At 39.5% G+C, this 25,998-nt stretch overlaps 3 protein-coding genes across 3 annotated transcripts in view; 2 read left to right on the top strand and 1 right to left on the bottom strand.

Annotated features, from left to right (window-relative positions):
- trol (terribly reduced optic lobes) overlaps positions 1 to 5,030 on the bottom strand; it is a 157,455-nt gene extending 152,425 nt beyond the window's left edge. The window contains exon 1 of the mRNA XM_043433154.1: positions 4,309 to 5,030. Coding sequence (XP_043289089.1) covers positions 4,309 to 4,389 — 81 coding nt within the window. The 5' untranslated portion in view covers positions 4,390 to 5,030. The remainder of the gene's footprint in view (positions 1 to 4,308) is intronic.
- A 12,441-nt stretch (positions 5,031 to 17,471) lies between these two features.
- LOC122418972 (N(4)-(Beta-N-acetylglucosaminyl)-L-asparaginase) lies at positions 17,472 to 19,973 on the top strand. The gene is made up of 6 exons (XM_043433156.1): positions 17,472 to 17,629; positions 17,741 to 17,942; positions 18,021 to 18,177; positions 18,466 to 18,691; positions 18,781 to 19,085; positions 19,173 to 19,973. The coding sequence occupies exons 2-6, from the start codon at positions 17,810 to 17,812 to the stop codon at positions 19,414 to 19,416; spliced, it is 1,065 nt and encodes a 354-aa protein (XP_043289091.1). The 5' UTR covers positions 17,472 to 17,629; positions 17,741 to 17,809; the 3' UTR covers positions 19,417 to 19,973.
- A 108-nt stretch (positions 19,974 to 20,081) lies between these two features.
- Ets97D (DNA-binding protein Ets97D) lies at positions 20,082 to 23,659 on the top strand. Its single transcript, XM_043433155.1, has 6 exons — positions 20,082 to 20,453; positions 20,738 to 21,035; positions 21,118 to 21,268; positions 21,949 to 22,022; positions 22,117 to 22,351; positions 22,649 to 23,659. The coding sequence occupies exons 1-6, from the start codon at positions 20,416 to 20,418 to the stop codon at positions 23,170 to 23,172; spliced, it is 1,320 nt and encodes a 439-aa protein (XP_043289090.1). The 5' UTR covers positions 20,082 to 20,415; the 3' UTR covers positions 23,173 to 23,659.
- Positions 23,660 to 25,998: the final 2,339 nt, after the last annotated feature.

The raw sequence follows: 25,998 nt of genomic DNA, 5'->3' as shown, positions 1-25,998 counted from the left end.
AAATTGCCGAAATAAGCAAATGTGAGGTTATACGACGAGTGCTCGTTACCAATTTCGTTCAATCTTTATTACTGGTAAGACAATAGTCTCGAATTTTTTCCCAAAGCTTCGTTCTATACTTCATTGTCATTATGTACTTTTTCATAAATTTCCTAACAAGCATTCATTCGTTGTATGGAAAGGTAAACAATTTTTTACGCAAAGTCCCTCTGCCCCTGTGTATTTTTCTTCATATTTAAACACGTTTATCTAAACAACCAATAAGAAGAACCCCTTAAAATTTGATACCCGTCTCAATCGACTACCCATTGAAAGTCTGTCTAAATTTCAAGACTTTCTTAAGAAAATCGTTCCGTGCATGAGCTACCTTAAAGAGTCCAAAACTTTCCCGACAACGTGATGAATCGCTCATCCTAAAAACCCCGATCACCCTCTAAATATAGTAGCCGGAAAGAAAAACGTTTTCGTCAACAAACTTCAAAACTAAGAAAGACTTTTCCGTTTGACACCTACCAACATTTGTCCAACAAGGATGCCGTGCATAAAATATATGGAATCCCCTTAAAGAGCGTATAAGAAATCAGGAGGGGCCGCTCGCAGCGTGATAGATATCGTCTCTTCTGCATCATTATATATGCGACTTGTATAGGTTACGTACGGTATCACGTGTGTAAGAGGATACGGCCGGTATAAACTGCACATTACGGAGCAACGCGGGGACACAACAATGAGAGACAGCGTTAAATAGAGAGTGCGGGAGAGGAAGCGAGCGCGGTGAAACTGGCTGCAAATAGAGCCATTAACTCCTCGAGTACGGCGCCGGGGTATTCGATCCCTGATCACAATTAGGTGGTATTGTAGCATGCGTTGTACAGCTTCGTATGTATACGCGTTTATAAAGAGGCGCGTATAGTGCATTTCAGGTTAACCGGACCGGTTGACGCCACTCGTACAGCTTGATCTGTGCATATTCCACTCGGATCAAATCTCTTGGATATTACGTCATAGTCGTTTTTTAAGGAGGGTGGCTAGGGGCGATACAATGTTGCCATGCTAAACCATGTAAAATACATTAAAAATTTCAAAATGATAAGAATTTAATAAAATTTGGTGAACATATTCTTTAGGGTTAAATTTGACAATACAAATTTTTTAAAATTTTTCTTCTGTACAGTTATCGAGTAATTGATCACTAAAGTTCCCGTGTATAAGCATAGCGTTTCCATATATATAGGTATACATTCCGGGCATAAGAAATCTGCTTTAATGCGTAATCACTCGATAACTAAGCAGAAGAAAATTTTGAAGAAAATTGTGTCTTCGCACTTGATGTTGAAGAACATTATCACCAAATTTGATCAATTTCTTATCAATTTGATGAACGTAGCCACCCTCCTTAACTCCCGCACTGTGTTCAATATTCATTCGAAAAAATCGATGTGAAGAAACAAAAGAAAGCCAGATCGAAAGAATTTCCAATGGATTGTTCATCGACGAATCGATGTTAAATTTCATGATAATTGCATTAATGTAAATTACCAGGATATTGTATCGCGGTGGGATACGGGACTCGCGGTGTGCTCGTTTCGAATTACGCGTCTATCGCGTCTTCATTAACGCACCCGGATATAGGGCTTTATTCCATTCAATAAGATATTTTGTTACAAATTTTCATTACGTGTTCGTTCAAGCACAATAGTTCGCTTCGCTCGTCTCCTTTTATGCGAATAAAACGGCAGCCCGCGAAATACGAGGATTCATTTTCACTGTAGAATAACTGACGGATAACGATTAAAAATTCTTCTCATTTCCCACTGTGAATTAACGTCATTATGTCACGACGTGTCAGCGAATAATGACAGAAGTCTTGGCACGTCTAGGCGCGTCTCGTGTATTTATCGCACTCGCCTGAAAAAACGAGCGAGTGAAACTGGGCCATTCTGGCTGCCTTAAAGATAAGTCGATATCGCGATGATCTGCGCTCACTATCGACCTCGTGTACGCACACATATCCCGCACTAAAAATCAATAACTTTTTCGTATTATCCCAACAAACGAATGGAGAAAGAAAATTAATCGGTTGCTCGAGAGCTTCGATTTTTACGCGAGGATATTATTTCATCGGCTCATTCCGAGTTTCTCCTTAATCGATTTAATGAAAAACACGTTTTCACAGTCTTTCTTATTGCTAATCTCTCATTATCTCTCTCTTCTTTCTCTCTCGCAATCGGTATAATTGATTCTGTCAAACCTTAAGCGAGTGCCTCCTAATCCACTTTCCCAGCAACGAGCTTAACGCAAATCTCGTTTTCTTTACAGTACACATACATACGCGTTCACGTTTATCTTGCGTTTTTACATGTTTCAAGATTGAGTCATTGGACTATGGCGCCAGCGGATATTTTTGGAGCGCGCGTGTCGATTTTTTTTTACAGAATACGTCGAAAGCTCTGTGAATTATCAATATGACTTGATGTGTCGAACGATGAATATTGAAAATCATGTTGAAGGGCCATTGAAAATGAATTGCGAATAATGAATCTATTCATGCGTTCATAAATAATTTAAGGCTTTCTCAGATTCACTATGTTTTTAGTGAATAATGAAAAGCGTCTAAAACAACATTTGACGTATTTAACGAGTTTCGGAGAGAAAAGTTGCGGATCGGAAGATAAAGAATTCAGTGGATAGTAACTGCGAAAATGTACCGATTGCTCGATAACAGCGAATTCGAGCACACGCACACGACTCAATATTTATTTCGTCGGTTTTTTCGATCCTCGTTAACAACCGTATGCAAAGCGTGATTTGGGCGGATCTCGAGGGTTACGCGTGTATTTATAAAAAATATGCTCACAGTGCTTGGGGGCAGAGAGCAATCGCGATATAAACAATGTAGTATGTGTGCACAGAAAGGAAGAGAATGAAATAAGAGATGATAAGATTTCTCGGGTTGAACTTCGCGCAAGAATATTTATGTAAATTCGGAGAGAACCTGTCGTAATCGAGAAATGACGATGATGCGTAAGGTCAACCGTTGGAATTGTGTAGTGATCATGACACATAATCGAAAAAAAGGACCACGACATACACGCTTCATCCGCGAAAGGTCACCGGGCACGCAGCCGAGTAACGTGAAGCTCACACAAAAACGCATTAAATGAAGATTGCATATATAAAAGAATAAAATTAAAAAAAAAAAAAAAAAAAAGAGAGAGAGAAAATGCTTGAGAAACCAGAATCTCATTATTCCTGAGCCCATGAATATGCAGGGACAGAGTTGTAGGACAGAAAGATAAGATACATAGTTATACTAACGGTACAAACCTTTAGAACCACATTTTCTACTCTGTTCCCGAAAGTTTCAAACAGAAAGCGCGGGAACCGATAGCAGTGAAACACTGGAAACTTGGACGATATGCTCAATTCATAAATTTATCGATTGAATTGAAAAGTTGAAAATTCTCAGTGTTTCAAACGGTGGAATAATTTCGTTATAAGAAAAGTGTATTATATTTCTTGATGACGAATGACGTAACGACTGAAATAGTCATACAACTAAAATCGATTTCACTGCATCGCGTTGAATCGGTGTATTCCAGTAATTCGAGGTTTTTATCTTTCTCCGATAATTTTATTTCAGGAATAAAAGTTGAAAACATCACGAAATAAAACTTCACATCGAAAATATTATTTCATACTCTCGATAAAAATAATATACAACAAATAAAAAGTAGCAAGCCCGAAAAAATATGTAAAACTGAATTTACGATCGGCGGAAATTTGGGGATTTAAGACTCTGCTGCGCTGCACATTATATATGTCGCTCTCGAGAGGTGACGTCAGGTAATCCTCGCGTCTAATTCACCGAACGAAAGTAAAAAGCTTTTTTTAAGCCATTGGCAACAATCGACTGCGGAATCAATGGAATCGCGCTTATTTTTTTTCGCACGTGGATGAATATCGTCCATGAATGTGCACAGAACTGAACGCGTCGTTGGAACAATGGTTTCATTGGACATGAAAAATTGGAGATGATAAAAATTGATAAATTTCGAACTTTGTACATCGAACGATCTCTGTAAATCCCGTAAATGTATTTCAATGAATATGTTTTTTCTTCGTAGGCAAAAATCGTGTTCGGAGAGGCATAATATTCCAATGAAATGCGATATATTTAAATGAAGCAACCTGCGTAACGTCGAGACTCTGATCTTCCCACAGCCTCTCATTTCCGCATTGATAAACTCGATCGTCGATGTTTAGAATATTCATAGCGTAGAATGTTATTTTTCAAAAGTGACTCACCTCATGTCCGTTGACAGCGAGGACACCCAGGACGACGAGGATCACCGCACTCTTAATAAACACATTTTTACTACCGCCCATATCGCCTCGCGAACTTTCGCGCGTCGCGAATTTCCGTGGGGCGTACAGTCTTCGATTTCAATTAGAATTTTCCGAAGCTTACGATCGATATTACCGTCAAGATTGGTCTGCCGACCGGATGGAATAGTCCGGCACTTTATTGATACTGGATAGGAATCGCGTTCGGATGGGAGTTTTTGGGCGAGATCTCGGATCTCGCGTGGGAGGTCAGCAACACCGAGGGCGATGGGTCATGTCGCGTGAACGATAGAAAACCCGAAAGTTCGATTCGCCTCGTAAAGCCAATGAAATTTATTAGTCTCTGAATCGCAGTGATCGAATATTAAGGTGCATTTGAACTGCCGATTGGGGAAAGAGGGCTTCGGAAGAAGAGCGTTGATGAACTAGGACTCGCGACGTAAATGCGGCCCTTTATCCGAACGACATGGAGTCCGAACCGCTACGAAAGATACACTACCGATAAAACGATATGAAAGATCGTCGAGGGCGTGAGAGCCGGGGGAATAAACACGAGCGTGCAAAATCCCCGTCGTCTAGTGTCTCGGCGACGACGACGAGATCGGTACTGTGAGAAATGCTCGTGCGAAATATCAAGTCCGGTGACACCGTACACACCGTACCGGCGTTCGGTAGCGTCTGCGAGACGGTCCGCGCCGGCAAGATAAAACTTTTTCAAAAGCCCCGGTGATTTCCCCCACCACGAGGACTCATGCGCGCATTTTCCATCTCTCTCGATCCCTCCCTCTCCCTTTCTCTCTCTCTCTCTCTCTCTCTCTCTGCCTCACTCGCTTCGCATGTTGCCCCCTGTGTTCGTTTGACTCGATGAAACTTAGTACGAAACTATCTTCGGCTCTCTCTCTCTCTCTTCAGCTATCTCTTTTGCACTCTTGCAGAATGAATCGCGTTGCACACAGCGTGAGTGCGTATTTTCGTCTCGCTCGCTCTCCGCCCCCCGGCTTTTGTTCCGCTAGTTATAACGCGGTGCGATTCTCTCTCTGTTCCTTGATAACTGTTGCCGTCTCGATCCTTCTAACCCGATCTCTCTATACGTCTGTCGTATTCTGCTGAGCCTACGCTCGCGGAGATCTCTGCCGAGGAGCAGAGCTCCGCGGAGCGCTCTCGGCTCGTTCTCCCTACTACGGACCTTCGCGAATCCGGCTCTCGCACTTCTCGTCCCTCTTTCTCCTTTTCCTCCAATTTTCCGTCTCCGTTTCTCCCTCGATTCCCCCTCTTTGCGCTCCCTCTCTTTCCCTTTCCCGCGACAAAGGTCCCGTCGCTCCGATCGCGTTACTACTCCGCGCGCCTCCGCGCGCGGCCAGACGCAAGGGGTCGAGAGACGCGCGGAGCAGTCGCGGCGCAGCCACCGACGCCGCGCGCGGTTCTCGCAGGAGCCCCGGATCGACTCTCGACCCGTCATCACCTCGGACACCATCTCGTTTTATCTCTCGTTGAAAATACTATCTAAGCCATCGCCAGGGAGAAACGTCCGACTAACGAAAAAACATACGAGGCTAAATAATCGAGTAAAAACCCAACGGAGATGAGTAATTATAAGTGCCAGATATCCTATCACTTTATTCTCAGTTGTAACACCGATAAGAACGAGGCCATGACGAGATACACACGATTTTGGGATCGCAGAGGCACAGATATACGCGCATACCTACTTGCGCGATCCATTGACGAGTTCTCGAGCCAAAAATCTGTGACTTCTCAACCAGATTTCTGAGGTTACTAATATTCTTTATTTTTAAATACGAAAAATCATCGAACGTCGATTTTTATTGGCGGATTAATCGACCGCGATCTCTTGTGCCGATTCCTGGTACCGACCCTTTCGAATTTTTATCAGCTTTCGACGTCTGCTCATCGACCAGGATCAAAGAGTTACACCAACTCGATTGATACGTGGAACTCATTCGAATGAAACGAGCGTTCGCAAACGCGTTTTTCCCCTTTTTTAGAACCCCCCATCGCCTGACACTTCATTGACCTTCGTTTTCCCTGTTACTCGCTGCTTGACGCTAATTTCTCGTGCCTTGGTCGAGCCCAGGCCCCGGCGTTTCTGAATCCAGTTTACTGGCTCCTGAAAAGACTGTCACGACTGGGGAGGCTCGCCGGAGCCTCCCCAGAAGCAAGTGACTCGGGGAAAAGTCCGAGCCGGTACTTTCAGGACTTACGGTGCGAGTAAATATTCACCGAATTGTAGGGATACCCGGGTTGTGCCAAAATCAACTGTATTCCCGGAGCTTCTCCCCGGTTAATCAATAAATCATCAATTCGCTCGTTTACCCTTCGCCTCCGCTGTGTAATTGAATGTAATCGAGCGTGGTTCGATGACTCTCAAGTGCGTTCAACAGTTTGTTGGAATCTTCATTAGCCAATTACAGAACGATTCGTTTTTATTATACCGCGACAATTCAATGAAATCTAGCATACGCAGGGAGTAAAATGGAGTGAGATATTTTCGAGTGAAACAGAACCAGGCGAACGAGTCACTGAATAGCTTTCTGCAGAACGTTTCAACTCTAAGCGTCGCCAAAGTCGAGCTTCCAAATTGAAATACGCAGAAATATCTACAAGCCTCAAAAACCATTCCTGAATATAATAAATTACCAAATATTGGACTATCGAAACAACGAATTCAATGCTATTTTCGAAGTCCCGCTAAAAATCACGCGTCACACAAAATTGCCCAGCGAAGTCACCACTAATAAAACGATCCATTGGACGACGCATCGACGCTGTCACTTGAAATCTCATTCCGCTCATCAATGATAAGTGAGAGCTTATGCAATGTTGAAAAGCAAGAAAAATAATTTTTTAACGAGAAAACGAGCGAGTTTGACTCGATTGAATCGCGAACGCAGTAATGTTTATGCGACGAACGCCAGATGCGATTGCATCTCCGTGTGCACGTCGCTTTTTTACCGTCATTTTTCGTAAGCTTTTACTTACGCTCGCTTTAAACAGAACCGCGTACGTCACACTTTTTTCCTCTCACCGTGTCCTGTTCTTCGGTCCCTAAATAAATCGACGGTTCGCAGTGAAAAGGGCGTATTTGAGAGAGCTCGACGTGTTCGGAGCTCGTTCGTACGTCTTCGTCAGTCGCGATGCTCTCGCCCGCACTGCAGCATCTTCGTTTCTTTTTGGTACTCTCACTTCGAGTGATTCACACACTCACCAGAAACTAACAGGAGATGCAAGTCGCATTGAAACGAGATCCACATGTTCGTGACACGGAAACGAAGCCTCTTTCGTTCCTCACACGCTTGCGTGTCGATTGATTTTTGTTCGACGAAAAATCGCCTCACCTCGCTCAGCCCACCACGAAATCTCCGTTCATATAAATAATTATTTGACCCCTTCATGGGAAAATGACGACTGAAAGCTACCGAGAAAGCTAATTGACGATCCGAATCGAGGACTGACGGGAAACGGTTTAATCTGAGCGGGCTTCGCGTTATCGTAAACGCACGAAAACGAATCTCGAGGACTTCAACGAAGTGAAAACTCGTCGGAAAATCTGGCGGCCGCGCGACCGCCAATTCCAACCGTAAAATTGCCCTCGTCGTCTTCGCGAGTTCCAGCAAGCCTCTAATTGTTCCAATTCAGCACCTCATCGATTTATATCTGGCAATCCCTTCATTCCCCGACGCGATACAGACCATTTACTTTTCATCGAAATAGAACTCGACCGTGAATTCGCCACGACCGTGTTTCCTTTTACGCTCACCCACGTTTGCGTGTTACTTATGTTCGTGGAAATAGAAAAATATTCTTTTGTCGAAGACGGAAATTCGGGAGGGGCGTAACAATATTTCGGGATGACGCTGAAGTTTCCAACGTTGGAGTCCAACGAAATGATCGAAAAAAACTTTGCAATAATTCCAGTAATTCTCCTATTTTGTTCCCTGCCAAATTTGCGATTCGTAGTTTTTCAAGTTGCACCAACGATTCGTGAAATAAATAATTGGTGAATTAAAAACGTTTTTTTCGTTCATTTCGTTGGACTCCAACGTTGGAAACTTCAGCGTCGTATTTCGGGGACGAGCGCATCACTTCAGGTTGCCTTCGACATTCTCTCAATAGGCGCCGTGGAAAAGCGCTTTTTGGATGAAAATGGGGCAAAAAAACGACAAGAATTTCTATACCGATACGTCATTTACTAAACAGAGAAAAAAAAACGAATAATTATCAGCTCCAGAATAAATACGCAAATTTGAGAGAGGCATTTGAGTTGTTGCAATGGACAATCAGCGTTGAAAGACTGTTCACCAATAGCGCGATTGAGCGATTTGTTATGACGGTGAAGTTTCCAACGTCGGAGTCCAACGAAATGATGTAAAAATGCTCTCGAATAATTCCAGTAAATCTCAAAGATTGTTCCCTGCGCCGAATTTACAATTCGTAATTTTTCAACCCACTTCAGTGATTCGTGAAATAAAAAAATGATGAATTACAAATCTTTTTTCCGTTCATTTCGTTGGACTCCAACGTTGCAAACTTGAGCGTCGTGATCTGTCCGACAAATGACAATGACAAGTTGTCGCGTTAAAGTTTCTTTCCAATGCTGATAATTTAGAATTGACTTCATATGAATTATCCGAAAAATATGAAGTATTAACGATCGCGTTGTATGCACGCAAAAATAACTTTGTGTGTCTACCACCGCTGGAACATTGAATCATTTAAAAAACCAAGAAAACCAGAGGGAGAGATCCCCGAGCACAAAACGCGTTTGAGTAACTAATGTGAACGTGTGTAACAGCGATGCCATCATCGAGGCGAGAATAAACCTACACGCACGAGTTTATTCGATTTGTTGGCCTGTTTCACGCTTAGCGGATCACGTAATACGCTCAAATTCGTACGATTACTGCGATATTTTGTATACGGAACATTCTAGACCGAATCAACTGACTCATGATCCTGGTCGGGAAGGAAATTCTCTGCGAACTTGCGTTACTTCGTTAAAAACCGAAGAAATACAATTCTTTACTGTCGAACATATCGAATTTGTAGATCTTCCAAAAATATCTCACCACGTGTGAAATTTGACTTGGGGACAAAAATAAATGCACAAAAGAGCGGTATAAATGGACGTTAAAAACTGTCTGAATACTGGGCAATTGTGTCATTTCGCTGGTAAAATCTTCGGCCGAATCTCTGCCCCCAAACTGCCCGATCTTCCGTGGCCCAGTGAATTCTGAAGTATTTCTATTCATATTTCTCTTATGAAAATACCACATTCGACACTGCACGAAGATAAAGCGAGTTGGTCCGATGCTGTGTATATCGACGAGCGTAAAACGTGACGATAGATTATCGAGTTAAAGAGTAAAAGTGTGAAAAACGAATAACGACGATAGCGAACGAAAGAGTGTAGTTTTATTGCAGAGAGCGCTCCAGAGCGCTGCACCGCGTTATCAATCCCTGCTGTAAAAAGTTGCGTTAGATCGTCAATTGTACACACGGAAACTAGAGATAATGGACGCGTACGTACCCTAGGCGGAAACGAGCGCAAATTCCATAAATAGATCGTGATTACGAGATTTCAGCTGTTCCGATGACTAATGAAGCGCTTCTTCGTGGGGATTAAAAATAAACGAATTTTATATAGGAACCACGGAATTAGCGAACGTTAAACAATGGGGAAAAGGTTTTCTGGTGTATCCTGAACCGAGGAAGTTGATGCAAGTGCCATTTTCATCGCAGCTTTTACATTGCCGCGACAAACTCTGTCAAATTTTTTTCAAACCGATAAAAATTCATTTTTTTCCATTAAATTTTCCTCGAAGTTAATAAAATGAAAACCGACGGTCACTTTCATTCTTCATTATTTGACCTATTTTTAAGTAAACGCGACTGTCTCCCGCAGTTCTTTATCAACGTGTATCGCAATGTTTCTCGAATCTCTCAGGGTACCCAGGTCAACGTGCACAAGCCAACCGCGAGGAGCATGTCTGCGTTAAGAATTTTGATACCGCATTCGGCCTCGTATGACTTATCGACAAATGTTTATACAGTCGAGTCCCCTTATAAGCCTGTCCGCTATAAGGACCGTGAGTTCTAGAGAGCAGCACTACTGCCGATGTGCGCGCTCTCGTGTCCGAGTGTTTAATTTATCCGGTGCTATTTTGACTGTGAAAATACAGGAAACAATGAAATTTCGGAAAAAAATGATGTTGTGCTGGGCCCTCCGGGAAACAATAAAATTTTACTGGCAGTTGAACGTCTCGACGTCAAAATTGTGCATCAGAGCACCTTCGAATGCAACAATATCATCTCGATCGAGACACGATGAAAAATAATCATTTTATTCGGTTAAATAATGCGAAAATTGATAATTCCGATATGCGCCTGCTTTAAATTGCACCTAAGAAGTTTTGGAACTGGAATTGGAGTTTTGGATTTTCGAATTATTATATATAAATTGTAACGGTACGCTTTTAGACGTCACCCGCTACGCGTGTGTTCGAGCTACTAAATTTTTAGGAGCAGGCATGAAATGAACGAGAGAGTGTGAATTTGTGTCACTACTTCTGTACTTGAAGCGAGAGCTGATTCAAGAATGAGCTGCCGTTGCTGCTCCGCACGGCCTTTTATACTCGTTTGAACAAAGGAATAATAATGATAATTCAGTCTAAAAATAACTTGAACTTTGATTCGCTTAGAAAAATAATCCCCAACCAGAATTTTGCTCTCCAAATTCATTGATTGGTCGTCCGATTTCTATTCCCACGTGGTTGGACAAGCTTGAGGTTGATTTCTCTCGCTTTTGATAAACTAATGATCCCTGAGTAAAAATAAATGTTTTTATCAACCAAAAATCATATTTTGCTTTTTCGAAATCAAATAAATCAAATTTTCTTGTTGCACTGGTTAAATGAACAAATTACGAACAATTTGGATCATTATTTCTCCTGGATCGAAGAGCTCGTTCGCGACTGGCCATTCCCGTTGGATCCAGTGCGTAATTGGACTTTTCTGGACAAGTTTTCTCTGGACACTCTCAATTGCCTTTATTGACACTGACTTTTTAACTTGTTTTGTTTAATTGAATCTTGCCTCGTATAAAAATGAAATTAACTGTGTCATTAAAACATAAAATGAGAATAATTATGAGAGAAAGAGTTTTTCTTTTCTCGGCGTAAGGCAATACGCCTTTACGCCGAGCCACGGAGAGTCGCGTCGAGCGGCTGGGTACGAGCTCGCGTGGCGCGAGATTCAAATGTGATATTTCGACGGGATAAAAGGGAGTGCCGTTTCAAAATGTATAATAAACCAGGAAAACTGCGGCTACCGAGTCACTGGAAAGCGCTACTGGTTTTAAAAACAGCGAACAGGGGAAAATTCGATGGCGCACTATAGTGGAGGGCGCTTAAAGACACAGAACAATTGCCTCGCGCTTATAGCGAATTTCGCTCTACAGCCGAAAACAGGCTTATAAGGGGATTCGACTGTACCAAATTCTATTTCTTAGAGAAATATCGTACCGCACTCTACACTTTACCATCAAGAAATTTCTAGCTAAAAAAAGCATGTTCAATAAATTTGTACCACGAAACGTGTCCTGGAGAACTTGCTCTCCTGATATAAAGTTAGACTCGCTTATTTATGCGTGTCAGTGCTGCATAACTCTGGAAATCGGGATCAAAAGTCAAATTATAATATTTATAAATGAATATCTTAGTTCACTTATTTATGGTGTCCCGATATTTCAGAAACGCACCTAAATTAGAAGTTATTGTTATTAAAATATTGATAACCATCGATACCAGCTCGGATTTCGGTCGTTCGGAATCTTGCAATTATTTATGAGCGTAATAGACAATCGATCGAATGTTTTCGAAAAACGTATCATGCTCATCTAATATTAGCTCAATAAGTGTAACAAGTTCATTCTTCATTTCCGGTAGAAAAATTTCGAAATTTTCCAAGATTTGCGAATTTATGAAGAAATGTTTCGTTATAAAGCTTCGTTTTTCTTGATCCCCCAATGTTGTATATGTTTGTGTACAATAATCGTGTTGAATCGTACGATTGAGTCTATGTTTGAGGATAGAAAAACTAGAATTTTCAGTGTAGCAACTTTAATTACATTAAAAACGAAAAATAAAAATCAGTCGAGCAACGGTGGAATGTTTACGACTTTCGATGCACTTTCTGGAGACCGCATTTTCAGTTTAATTTCCTTGGTGAAAAGAATTTCGTTTCTCAAAAAAATACGCATCATTTTTTCCTCCATTTCTCATTTATTTTTTCGTGAAAATGAAAAAAATCAAAGTCCATTCAACAACTTCGAGAAGATAAAAAAATGCTTGCACCGATTTTCGGAAAAGTAACAAAACTGCATAATTACCAAATCAAACTATTAATAACCGCAATTCCTGGCAAATGTAATGCCAGCTTTCTAAAGTGGGAATTCACTATAAAATCCATGACAACACATCCAACTGAGCGTTGAATTTCCGAAAGGAACGCTTTAAATCAATATTTCGATAGTATTTTTATTCTTCGTTTAAAACTTTCCAAGTTTTTTGTTCCATCTTTTATTCTAGCATAAAAAATACGCGAAGGATTTAGCCGAAGCGGAACGGGTACGGATATTTCTTAAAAAAAATAAAAAAAAAACCGTAGAACCATAGGCCTGAAAATTTTTCTGGGAATCAAAGCGCTCGAAACGCGATGCAGCCTAAGTATAAACTTTCGTCTTCTTTCATTACGGCTCATAAAACGCGACTGGTCTCTTTCTCTCTTCTCTCTCCGTTTCCCTGCTGTTTTTTTTTTTCTCGAAAAATATACATCGCAGCAAAGCCAGAATTAAAAAAAAAGAAAATAAATTGAAAAAATCAGTACCTCGTTCAAAAATATAGTAAAATGTCTTTTAGCCGTTTGGATATAGAGTTGGAAGAGGGTGGATTCGAGAAACTGGAACTGGGTGATGTGTCATCACACAATTTGGCTCCGAAAGAATAAGCAAAGCGAAAAAAAAACGTCTCTCATCGTAATAACAAATCTCACGCTTTTATTGAGGTTAGTAGAGAAGCTTTTTTATAGTTTGACAAATAGACGCCCCGTCGTCCGCACAGTTGAACGAGAGAGACGAACGTACAAAAGTTATTCGTTAAACGCGGCAAATTCATTGGCGAGATGTCGCCTCGTTGACGACGAAGTGGGAAACGCGCTTGAGGTTCATCCTCAATACGGTTCTCGCAATTGTTTCTCACCTCGATTGGCTTTTTGAACTTAGGCAAATTTGTTGTGACAAGTCGAAAGAAACTCTGAAGCAGATCGTTGCTACAAATGACTCATAATTCGCCGCGTCAGAGTCGAGGCAACATTGTTCGTCGTTGCTCTCGCAAAGTACGCCTTTGCACATGCGTATACACGCGCACAGAAAAGCCGTTCATTCATCCTTTATCGAGGGGTGAGCGACTATGGCAGAACCAATAATTATTGCAGTATTAAACGATGTACAGAGCCTCACAAAGAGCGCGGACAGTGATTCCTGAAGACAAAGTGGACCACTCGATCGACAGTGTTAAAACATGCAGCAATATTTTTATCGAGCTTTTCCCACACGAACAAAGAATGGACAGAGGTCAACTAGGAGAAAACCTCGCCGTTCGGGGGACTTTACCCGCAAGAATGATCGATCATGACGTCGGAGTCAAAAAAGAGCCCAAAATTATTTAACTCGTATGGCTGTTCTGATTTACGTTCAACGGTGTTGAATAGTCGTGTTATCGATTTTAAGAAGCATAATTACCGGTACATAAGTATTTCATAGCACAGTTGGGTAGGGTTATTCGACATATGTCGAATAACCAAATTTTAGAACGGTCGATATTTTATTTCGAAATTCTGAAATTTTTAATATCGGATTGAAGAAAATTAAGTAATTCGAAATTCTTATCTCCGATCGACTATTTAGCAGATTACGCGTTTAATCGAACATTCCCTTCTTTGAATTCGTATTTACTCGAAAATATATATTTCGATAGTTCACATTTCGAGTGCAGTTTTAACAGACCATCCGAATGTCAAAAGTTCGTATTTTCGAATTCGAAATTGAGAGTAGTTGTTTTATAGACAAACCAGAATATAGAATAGCAAAAAATCGAAAGTGAATTTTTCGAGCCTGTAAAACTTAGATCACCAATCTAAGTAAGTAGTGAATGAGATGCGGGAATTTTGAGCTGCGCTGCGTTTCTTTATTTTGATCAGTCGACTTTCTAACGTTTCGCTATTTCGACTGTTCGAATTTTTGGTGTTTCATTATTTCAACTCGATATTTTAGTCGTCGTTCTATGGGCAATTGTTACATTCTATTTTCAATGTGAACGTGCATCGAACCTTGAAGTTTCTACTTTATTTATTTTCGACACTCAAAGCTCTAGTCGAATTGATTCGTCACCGTATTATCATTCGAAGTTTATAAACTCGAGATTTTAGCTGTTCGAAATTTTAGTCATTCCAACATTTCATCCCCGCCCGCACAGTTATTGGTGAAAACTGAAAAAATTATATCGTCAACGACTCTATAGTTTTCTCCATAAAAGAATTGTAAACAAAAGACACTTGGCAACGTTGCGATTGTAATGTTGTGTATTGGTGTTTGAAGTAAAGCTAGGTTATGACCGCTGGCGGGATCATCTGTTAGTTGTGACGTTGCCACATTATTGAATACTCCTTCGTCGTTCTCACAATTTTCAAACTGAAATCAAAACTTTTTTGTAACATTATTTCGTTAAAAACCTGGCGAGGTACGATTTTTCTGTTTTTTACTAAATTCTTGATGACCCATTTGTCCTAAAATAGGTTTTGTTAATGAATAACCTTGGATTATGGACGAGAAAAACCGAGTATTCGTGGCACTTTCGGTTTCGGTCGATCTTTTTCCATAAACGACGTGTATTCGGTGCCTCAAACTGCTCGACTTTGCAATTTAATTACAAAATAACTACCGGCACGTAAAATATTCATTTACATCTTAAAATTTCAGGTCAGAAATCTTGGATTCGACCTGGAGATCGATCATCCTTAACCCGTCGATAAACACGCTACCTGCTCAGCACGTTCGTTAGTCGCGTGATGAGAGATTCTCTCATAGCCAATTCCTATGCCACGCTCCCCCTCCAACCGCACCGAACACTACCGGACAGCGACCGAGTCGACCCGAACCGTTGTGCGCGTACTCGCGCAGACCAATATTAGTCGCGCGGTGAGAGAAAGTCTCACGCTGTCCGGCGGTACGAAAAAAAATAATTTTTGTTTCAAGAAAAAAAATATTAAAAAAAAATTTTAGCACTGCTATTCTGAAGTACAATAATTCTTTGAGAAATAGAACAAAATTGAGACTGTTCTCCCATTTTTCAAGGTAGTATAGCTTGAAAAAAAATGTGAGAGAAAATCTCACAGCGCGACTATCGACGGGTTATGTTTCCCAGAACAAAAAAGCGACTTGGCACTTATTTATCCGTATCCGGAAAATTTCTAGTGTAATTTTACGTGTTTTACTTCAGAATTACACGCAGCCTGTGCTCACATCCCAGCATACATGGGCGGGCCGAGACTTTTGTAACTTCCTGTACATCGTTTTATATCGAATAGAAGCCGGAGACGGTCAATGACAAAAATAATGTAAGGAAAAAAAGGGAGAAGAGATAATGTACGCGACAAAGAGATTGAGGCGGGATGACGTAATATTTTATGCATCTGCCAACCCGTGCGCTTAAATACACTTGAAGCATTCGAGAAAAGGTTTGCATCTCGCGACAATTAACGCAATTGAATTTTCAGTCGTATATGTACGGGGTGGCAGTTGTAAAAGATGGAATGATTTTTGTACGACAATTTATCATATAATATTGAAAGCTTTGAGAGAGTCGATTTGAAACGATGTTGTAAAGTAAATCTTTGCAAAAGGCTTTAATTCTTTGTTATATTTAGATATGAAAAAAAATCTATTCAAATGCTACTTTTCTGGATCATGGTTCGTGTCTACGGTCTGCCATTGTTGTAGCTTCTTTTCATTTCCCCGTATCGGCTTATCGGCCAATGTTCCTGTACTGCGGCTTGCGGCTGTCACAGGAAAATTACTTTGCAAAACCCCCATGATTCACGATTTGCGGTATTTGTCAATCGCTTAAATTCTACAACTCAAGTGAAATGCGTTGGCCCGTGCGAACTTGTATTTTTACGAACATAATTTTTATATTGAGGAATCATTAAAAAATGAGGAATAATAATAATTCGAACGAATCGATGTTTCGCTTCTCAAAAATAGGGCCGTGAATTCAATAATGTTTACAGTAGAACGAACCATTGCAAATGTTTATTTTAATAATAATTATTATTTAAAAACTAAATAAAATGATAATTATCCGAGATAATTATATTCGATGCATGCAATACGTACTCATTTTATGTTTTGTTGCCGCCGTAAATTCCAAGATGGCCACAGTCATCTGGACGGTAAGGATCTGAGTTGATGACCTTCACCGAGTTAGCCCCTCCAAATTGGTTGTCAACTTTTTTTTCAATAATATTTCGGGGTCGTTTATACGGTTCAAGACAAAGTCAATTCGCGTTTGAAAGTATTAATTTGACCTCTTCGTTATTCACTGACGATCAAATAAAACTTTGGCTACTTTATTTTGCACAGCTTTTTATCAATTTCGTTGAAAACGACAAACGATAACACGACGCGCACTGAATAACGGTTGTACAGTGACCAACCGCCGCTCACGTTACTCACTCGGCACTTCTCGGCACGCTCCCCAGCGCCCGGCGCGTCGCACGGCGACCGAATGAACCAAAAATGTAAATACTACCAACCAACCTCAACAAAATTACAAAACTGAGTGCAAAAAATGAGCCCTGAAATTCTATTTGATTGTCAATAAATACAAAAAATCTGAAATAAAATTCTACTTTCAAATAATTTGGATTGTTTTATTGACCGAAATAAAAATTAGATGATAAACAAACATATTTTTCAAAGATACGAAAAACTGCACGTACTTCATGAAATTCATGCGTATCCGCGTCTGCGCTATCAACATATGCCATATATACAAAATGTATACAGTACATATGAAAAAAGTACACGAAAAATCATCAGCAAAACATTGACTTATCAATTCATTCTCGTTTATAATTCTCCTATTTAATATCTTTATTTATCACATGGACAAATGATTTATACTTGAATGGAGTGCCATCAGACCCTGTATGGAAAATTTATCAATTGTTCATACTAAATCTCCCTTATCTGTTATCAGTGGTACATTTCCACTCATCGGTTCACTGGACAATACATTTATCGAATTTCTCCCTTCAGTGATACGTAAGCAAGCTGTGATTTCTAGCAAAACTGGTCATACATCGGTCATCCGTGGACAAGAGAACCATGAAGCTTATCTCCCTCGCATATTTTCTCTCATTACTTGTATATGAACTTAATACAAGTTTTGCATACAAAGCAAGTAAAGTCTTGCCGCTTGTTGTGATAACATGGAACTACCAAAATGCTACTCAAACAGGTAAACGCAAGTATCAATTTTTGGGGCAAAAATACGTTTGATTTGAATTATGTAATCAAAATAAGGATTCATTCCAAGCTTGGGAGACGTTATACCATCAGAAGAGAAGCGCTGTGGATGCCATAGAAGAAAGCGGCAGCCTGTGCGAAAGAATGCAGTGCAGAAAGACTGTAGGATTTGGTGGCAGTCCTGATGAATGTGGGGACACAACGCTCGATGCTATGATAATGGATGGGTAAAAATATAATCAGCCAATTTGAATGTTAATATTATATTGTAATATTGTATTGTAAGAAAAATGGAGATTCTCTTTTCGAAAATCTTTGTTCTTCATCAATTTATCAGACCTTGGAATGTGGCACGTAAGTTTTTGTGTTAAAAACAAAAGAATATATGCATGCTAAGATAATGTGAGAGCTAAGAAAAAAAATTGATATTTGAAAAATACGATGCTCTCATTTTTGTCATAAAAATACTGTCAGGCTATTTTGTAATACTCTGATTGTGATTTGAACGGTAAAAGGGTAACGATGGATGTTGGAGCTGTTGGTGGAATACGCAACATAAAAAGTGCTATATCGGTGGCCCGAAAAGTATTGGAAAACACTAAGCACTCACTGTTAGTCGCAAGTGGAGCGACTAAATTTGCTGAGGGATTCGGATTCAAGAAGGAATCGTTACAAACTAACGAATCCTTACAAATGTGGACGGATTGGAAGACGAATAATTGTCAGCCAAATTTCTGGAAGGTAACGATGATTTAAGATTCTGCTTGAAAGCTCTTAAAAACTATTCAACAATTTTATAATATTATACAAGGAACGAATTTTCATAATAGAACGTAAATCCCGACCCTACGAAGAGCTGCGGCCCCTACTTACCAGCAAAAAAATATGGAAAATCGGAAAATACATTGGACAATTATCCGCACTCGAACGAGAATAATCACGACACAATCGGAATCATAGCCATCGACAGAAAGGGTAACGTGGCTGCAGGAACTTCGACGAATGGTGCAAAGAACAAGATCAAGGGGCGAGTAGGTGATTCACCAATCGCTGGTGCCGGTGCATATGCCGATCAAGAGGTTGGAGCTGCTGCTGGCACAGGTGACGGTGATATAATGATGAGATTTTTACCAAGGTCAGTTGAGATTTATAAAGCCTGGTACGCAAACTTTTTCATCAATGAAAGCTCAAAGTAATATGAGTAAATCTTTGGTGAATATAGTTTTCTTGCGGTCGAGGAAATGCGACGTGGAGCTGAACCGGCTGATGCTGCAGCCACAGCAATAAAAAGGATAGCAAAACATTATCCGACGTTCACCGGAGGTGTGATAGCCTTAAGTATAAACGGTTCTTATGGAGCAGCGTGTAACGGAATCCGTTCGTTTCCATACTACGTCAGTAATCCGCTGCTCGGAAAACCGACATTGATGGCTGTCCGTTGTAATGAACAAACGGATAACGATTAGCGAGCATCCGAATGAACTGAATGCTCAACAAATTTTCCATTTCGTATCGCCCTTGGCGTTTCATTTAACCTTTCGTAAAATATTTGTGATATTTTTCAATTAATGAACCACCCACGGTCAGTAGATCCCGCAGAATTTGTTCTTTGGTTCTTTTTTTTCTTCATATTTTATGATTGTGAATTCGTTTTCGCAACAACACATCGTCAAACCGACATTTTCAGAATTGATCATGATACGTCAAGAATAATGGTATCCAGTTTAATATTCTGTATTTTTTTGTAAAACTATTTTCGGTGAAACGATTTTTATAAAATAATATTTTCAACAGCTCTCTTGAAAAAAGTCTCGAATATTATGCTTTTTTTTGCACGTCAGTCGACATGTCTCTAATATAATTATATACTATTCGAAAGCTTGTCACAAATAAGGACAAAACCCAAAACTGGTATAGTAAAATATTAAGTTTGTTCAATTAGTACGACTATTTTACAAAACTGTTGAAAAAATAAATAAATAAACGGTGTAGACTTTCGTTTTGAGGTCTCACTGAAATCGAATGAGCGGTTGTATTTTTTCAAATGTTCGAATTTGTCTATACACGTTATGCTCACACTCGTTCAGAATTTTTTCTGTCCGGCAACAACAAAATTTATCGTAAATTGATGAATGTTTGCTAATAATCATGTCGAACGCGTACACAAACATTCAAATTTCCCACGTTACGGGTTTGTGAGTTAAGAGAACGTTCACTAGGTGGCGACCCACTGGAGGTCCTCCCACATTCTTATACGCTTGCGCAATCTTCAACATTCATGAATAACCGCGTCTCATTTTTTTCTTTTTATTACGATGACGCGACGATGAATTATTTTGGTTGCCACCAAATTAAACAATATACACACGAATACACAGTGTTTGTCTTTTTTTTCCGACGTACATCTTAATTACCGGGAGCGAAACAAAAAGTCAACGAGTTTCATTATTGAGTTGAAATTTCTCATGGATCGTGGAAGTAACCGGAAGAGTTCGGAGAAAAGGTAACTAGCATCCGGTTTTGCGATTGCAGAGCTGGCATTTCCGTGTTTAACCTACACATATATCTATATAAATATAAATATCTGTTATTTAATAAAACCGGAACTGGTCGGGGCGTAACAAACTATCAAACTTTCAAAATTTGTGTTTACATTGTCAGATGCGGCTTTGACAACAACGTCCACTGTTGTTGAATAATATCTTCGAAGAAACAAGATCACGATTGCGATATCGGTTCACAACATTTTTCGAGGTTATACATCAGTTCTCTGTTTCTTTGTTTCAGTTTTGATCCGGACGAAGATTCTGATTACGCCATGATCAAGAGAATCAAAATGGAACCCGAAGCAATGCTGTCGCAAGACGATGATATAATGGCACAATTACAGCAAGAAAGTTCAGATCTTGAAGTTGAACCGAGCTTCGCTCTTGAAGGAAACACCAATGGAGATGACTGCAATGAGGGTGTTTTGATGCAACACATGGACATCAGAGAACCTCTTTCTACGCTCAGAAATCTTCTAGAGCAAAGACTCGGCGTTGAACTCATAGATTATTCTTTTTGGCTTCAAGATGCTCAAATGGTTTATAATTTTCTTTTTTTTTTAATGCTTTAGAACGTAAGAGATCGATCAATAACGATATTTTGTTTTACCTCTTCGACAGCTGGAAAGTCACAAAAATCTTGTGGACCAATGTGTTCAGGGTGAAGGTCTCGTACAAGTTAACGTCCAAATAAAAGCAAATCAGAGACGGATAAACATTGTCGATGTTTTAAAACCTGCTGAGGATTATGTAGAAGTCGCAGATAGTAGTTGTAAGTTGAATTCTGCATTTTTCATCCACTTCCAAATACTAGAGTATCTAATGAGTCTTTTTTCCCTGACATACTTTTCCATTAAGTCTATAACAAAAGAATACAGCCATACATCAACGGCAGGCCACTAATTCCTCTGGTGTAAGAAGAGGTTTCTTTCAATTTTTTTTTTTCTCCTAATCAGATCCACATTCAACGCTTAACTTACTGGTGAAAACTGAAAAAGCGATTGTAAAATTGCAAAGATCCTTGCATTGTTGTGTTATAACACAATGTCGAGCCAGGTTTTTTGATACCAGGAAAAAAATAAATCCTAATATTTTCGTACGAAATACTAAGAATTTTTTATTCAATATAATTCGACTCGTTGATCATAAAAGTGTTTCCGATTCCAATGTTAAAAAAATAGCTCATTGCTACATAAAAAAACATTGTGTTTTCAAATACAAAACCGTTTGCAACGGCTATGAAACCAATGTTTGCTATCTGCAAGCAATAGCAGTATGTTCAAGCATGTCAAACTCCAGAATATTTTCTCCTAATTTGTTCTAAGACTTCCTAAACGATGATCGTTTAGAACAAATGAAAGGATTCTTGGTAGTTTAGAGAGTATGTGATCCATTAAATTTTTTATTGGTACAACATAAATAGATTTTTATACGTTTCATGTTACATTGCAGCTCCGGTTCCCCAGGAAGAAAACAAGCAAAACGTTATCAGATGGATGGTAGATGCTCAGTACAAACAGGAACAGGTAAAATGTTTTTTCTTTCTTTTATTCTATAACATAAATAGCAAGGTTGTTTCAAAAATAGGTTGATAGAAAATGATAATTGTCCATCACACAGGAGCGTCTGAAGATTCCAGCTGATCCTAAAGACTGGTCTCAAACTCACGTAAAACATTGGCTGCAGTGGGCGGTAAGACAATTCAATTTAGTCTCCTTGAGGCTCGCTGATTGGAACATTACCGGTGCGCAACTCTGCGATTTGACCCTCGAAGAATTTCAATCCAAAGTTCCGCTTGATCCTGGTGATGTCTTTTGGACGCATCTCGAATTATTAAGAAAGTGCAAGTTTGTTGGTGAGTCAATTATTTGATGTTTTTAGAAAAACAATAAAAGAAACTTGTTTCAAGGGGATTCGAAGTTTCTTTTCGTCAATGTAGATCGATACATTGACAATTGAAGACTCAGAAGAATATGCATTAACAAATTTGAACGTCGTCAGGATTACTACCAAATCATCAAGTTTTCTTCATCGAGGAATTGAAAAAAAAGAGTTGAAAATTTCGACGAAATCATAGAATCGTTATTCTCCAATAATTACGAATACAAAACGAACTCGATGTGATAGTAACTGAGAATTTTCTTGCATACAGCGGTTGTCCAAAAAGATGGTATGAACACATCGATGGAGAACACACCGGTTGGCGACAAATCGATCAAATCTCGAAATCAGAAAGCACCAAAGTCTCGCACCTCGTTAAATCAGCATGCTCGTCTCGTTGGAATGCCACTTACAAACATGGAGAACACATCGATAACGTTAGCAGCTTCGAGTCGTACAGTTAACAGCGGACAAATTCAGTTGTGGCAATTTTTATTGGAATTATTGACCGATCGTGAGCACCGTGATGCGATAAGATGGGTAGGAACCGAGGGTGAATTCAAGTTGAATCAGCCCGAAGCAGTAGCACAATTATGGGGAGCGCGAAAAAACAAACCGTCTATGAACTATGAAAAATTGTCCCGAGCGCTCCGTTACTACTACGACGGTGATATGATTTCGAAAGTGCATGGAAAGCGTTTCGTGTACAAATTCGTGTGTGATCTGAAGCAATTGCTCGGTTATTCGGCAGGTGAACTGAGCAGATTGGTCGAGGAGGGTAGACGATATTTTTGATTGTCTTTTTCTACGAACTTTCGAATGTTAAATTTCACGAGTGTCTTCTATGTTACAACAAAAATCAAACCCATCAAAAATGGTGAAAAAAAAATCTTCTCCTCTCGAGAACAATAATCGTATAATTTATTTATATTCTCTTATGATTTTTCACATCGAGACTGTTCCGGTGATTCCCGAAGCTCATACAAATTAACACGCTTTCGAGATTTTTCGGTTCCGAAACGAAATACAATAATCTTATTTGCTAGAGCGAAAAAAAATGGAGCGCTACGCATATTATTTTAGTTATTATTATTATCATTACATATAGTTTGCTGTAGATAAACTACAAACGATTAAGTACAAGTTTATAATCGATGAAAGGTTGAAAGATAAATTTACTATCGTGTTAAAGCGTATACAACAAAATTGTATACGATCTGTACATTTGAATTCTGTACTTTTATATTATCGAGAACGAAATACACAATAATTAATATGCGAATATGAATATATCGAAAAAAATTGTTGAATCAATGTGAGAGCAAAGTTGTGCGATGAAATTTCGCTTCGATAAACTCTCGATGAAGCTGAAATTATGAAAAATACAAAGAAAAGTACGAAAAATCGCGGAGTAATATGAATTTAATGCAATAATAATGAAACGCTCTCGAACGAATGCGAAATTCGAATGATTTTTAACACACTGAACGACGATACAGATTGTTCCCGTTCCGATAACAGCCCACAACGTCGTCGCTTGCTTTTTGCTCGAATTTTGATGATTTTTTTTCACCGCTGTTCCGCAGAGTTGAGCTTTAAGACGAGAAGGGATGCAAAAAAGGAAAATTTGTGATGCGATTCGCTAGTAAATAAGGGGACAAAGATAAGAATGAACGAAACGGCAGAATTCATCGCCAATACCAGAGAATCTAGCCTGTGAGATATCAGACGCGACGTCACAAGTTAGGGTCTCAGGGAACCGGCGAAGCGGCAGGCTTTTAATCGCCTGCCCGCCATTGCCCTTTTTCTCTGTGCTTTTCACCTAATTTCTTGCTTCATTCTCTCCAAATCTCTCTTTATCTCACGCACACTCTCACTCTAAAGAAGCTTATTACTTAACTATTTTTTTGCTCACACAGAATTTTGTTTTCCCAGTCCTAGAATCGGGCTTCGTACAACTTTCTCCCGGTCGCTCAAACTTCTGAGCCGATCATTGAAGTCTCTTTTACTTTTCACCGTCTATTTTTAAGCAGCGCCTCCACACGAAGATTATCTCGTTGCATCCGGCGACCATGAAGATCCAACGTCGGGGCGCCGACGACCGGGAAAGTTAGCAAGTTGTACAGTGGACTTCATATCTGCGAATTTTATATTCCCAACTATACAACCTACTACCTCACCCAGGCATCGCCGCTGTTACGAAAATATCTACGATACTTTATTCTCGAATTTTTCGTCTCACTGCTCTGACGAAACAATGCATCTCTCGCGAAATCGAATTACTTTCGTCGTTGTTACAAACTATTTTTAAAGTGCTTTTCTAAAACACTTTTCCAAAGTGCCTGTTCGATATTTATGGGAAAATGATATATATTTTTTTTTTCAAATTGCATTATGTTATAATTGGAAAACAAATTGATACACGGTCGATGTTTTTAAGGTTCTCTACCAAGGCCATATCGATGTCTATAAAAGGCTGCTTTCAGAGGTGGCTTTTGTGATCAAATTATTCACGAACTGTTCAGTTTTTCATTCAAATTTCGTTTACGTGTTTATTATTTATTTTATGACACGTACGAGAACTGGAAGAAGAAAAGAAAAAATTATCTTACGATTTGGTACGATTAAGCAACAGGGTGCAAGGAAAACACTTCTGATCGGCGACCAACGTGCCGAACGTCGTATGAATCTGAAATTTAAAAACCGAATGTATTTTCAATCTTTAACAGTTTTGCGAACTATCGTATCAGTACCAGAAGAGAAAATATGTTTTTCACAAAATTGTTTCTTATTCGACTGGTCTCGGAGGAAAAAAGAAGTAACATTTATTTCGACGCGATTCTGGTACCCATTGCTGTAAAACGAGTCACTGAAAATTTATGCCAAATTTCAATTCAACTTTGAGAATTTGAATTCAAGTTTGAGAAAGAAAATTCGAACAGTTCCGGATTTATTCTATCGTATAATTCATCTCGGAGAGCAGACTTTTGGACAACGGCACAGCCTCATCGACAAAAACATAATTGCTCGTCGAATTATTTACCTTGAAGTGAATTTGTTAATGCATCGCCAGTCACATCTAAAAGTAAACTGTTCGCTCGATGTACAAAGACTTTAAAAGAGCTAGCGTAACAATTGAACAGTGACAACTGCAACGTGCCATAGAAATTGTAAAACATGAATTTTAGGGCGAATTGTTCGGTTTAAAAAAAAATTCGTACTTTCGAAATAACCGGGCTTAATACTTTCCTATTCTTTGTTTTTAATGACTCTATGGTTTTATAGTGCGTTATGAAAAATTATGGAAGGGAAATAGAAATTGTTGGAAAATTTTCGGAATTGGAGCGTAGAAGATTAAGTTTTGCTACTGCTCGGGACTACCTGAGGGACCGTGGAGGCCTTGATTTCCAAAATCTCCTGGACGCGTGCAAATAGAATTTGGAAACAAATTGATGTGGTTGTGACTCGGTGAAACAATTACTTTGGAGTTATGTTTTATGTGGAATGAGTTGGACCAACTTCGTCGAAAGAATTCGAGGTGAATTTAGTGAAATTTTGATAAAAGAATAAATAAAATGAATAGACACTCCCAATTCAGAATTCATTAGCGATTTTTCAAAG

This window comes from Venturia canescens, chromosome 1, assembly GCF_019457755.1.
Source record: "Venturia canescens isolate UGA chromosome 1, ASM1945775v1, whole genome shotgun sequence".
Taxonomy (NCBI): domain Eukaryota; kingdom Metazoa; phylum Arthropoda; class Insecta; order Hymenoptera; family Ichneumonidae; genus Venturia; species Venturia canescens.
Note: the sequence above shows the minus strand (reverse complement) of the source record. Positions and strands in the feature narration are given on the sequence as shown.

Excerpts from the sequence above, each read along its gene's own strand:
- Ets97D (XM_043433155.1), top strand. The coding sequence starts at position 20,416 with ATGGATCGTGGAAGTAACCGGAAGAGTTCGGAGAAAAG. Across the intron at positions 21,036-21,117 it reads GGCTTCAAGATGCTCAAATG|CTGGAAAGTCACAAAAATCT; the intron begins GTTTATAATTTT and ends CCTCTTCGACAG. Across the intron at positions 22,352-22,648 it reads AAGAAAGTGCAAGTTTGTTG|CGGTTGTCCAAAAAGATGGT; the intron begins GTGAGTCAATTA and ends TCTTGCATACAG.
- LOC122418972 (XM_043433156.1), top strand. The coding sequence starts at position 17,810 with ATGAAGCTTATCTCCCTCGCATATTTTCTCTCATTACTTGTATATGAA. Across the intron at positions 18,692-18,780 it reads GTCAGCCAAATTTCTGGAAG|AACGTAAATCCCGACCCTAC; the intron begins GTAACGATGATT and ends TTTTCATAATAG. Across the intron at positions 19,086-19,172 it reads ATGATGAGATTTTTACCAAG|TTTTCTTGCGGTCGAGGAAA; the intron begins GTCAGTTGAGAT and ends TGGTGAATATAG.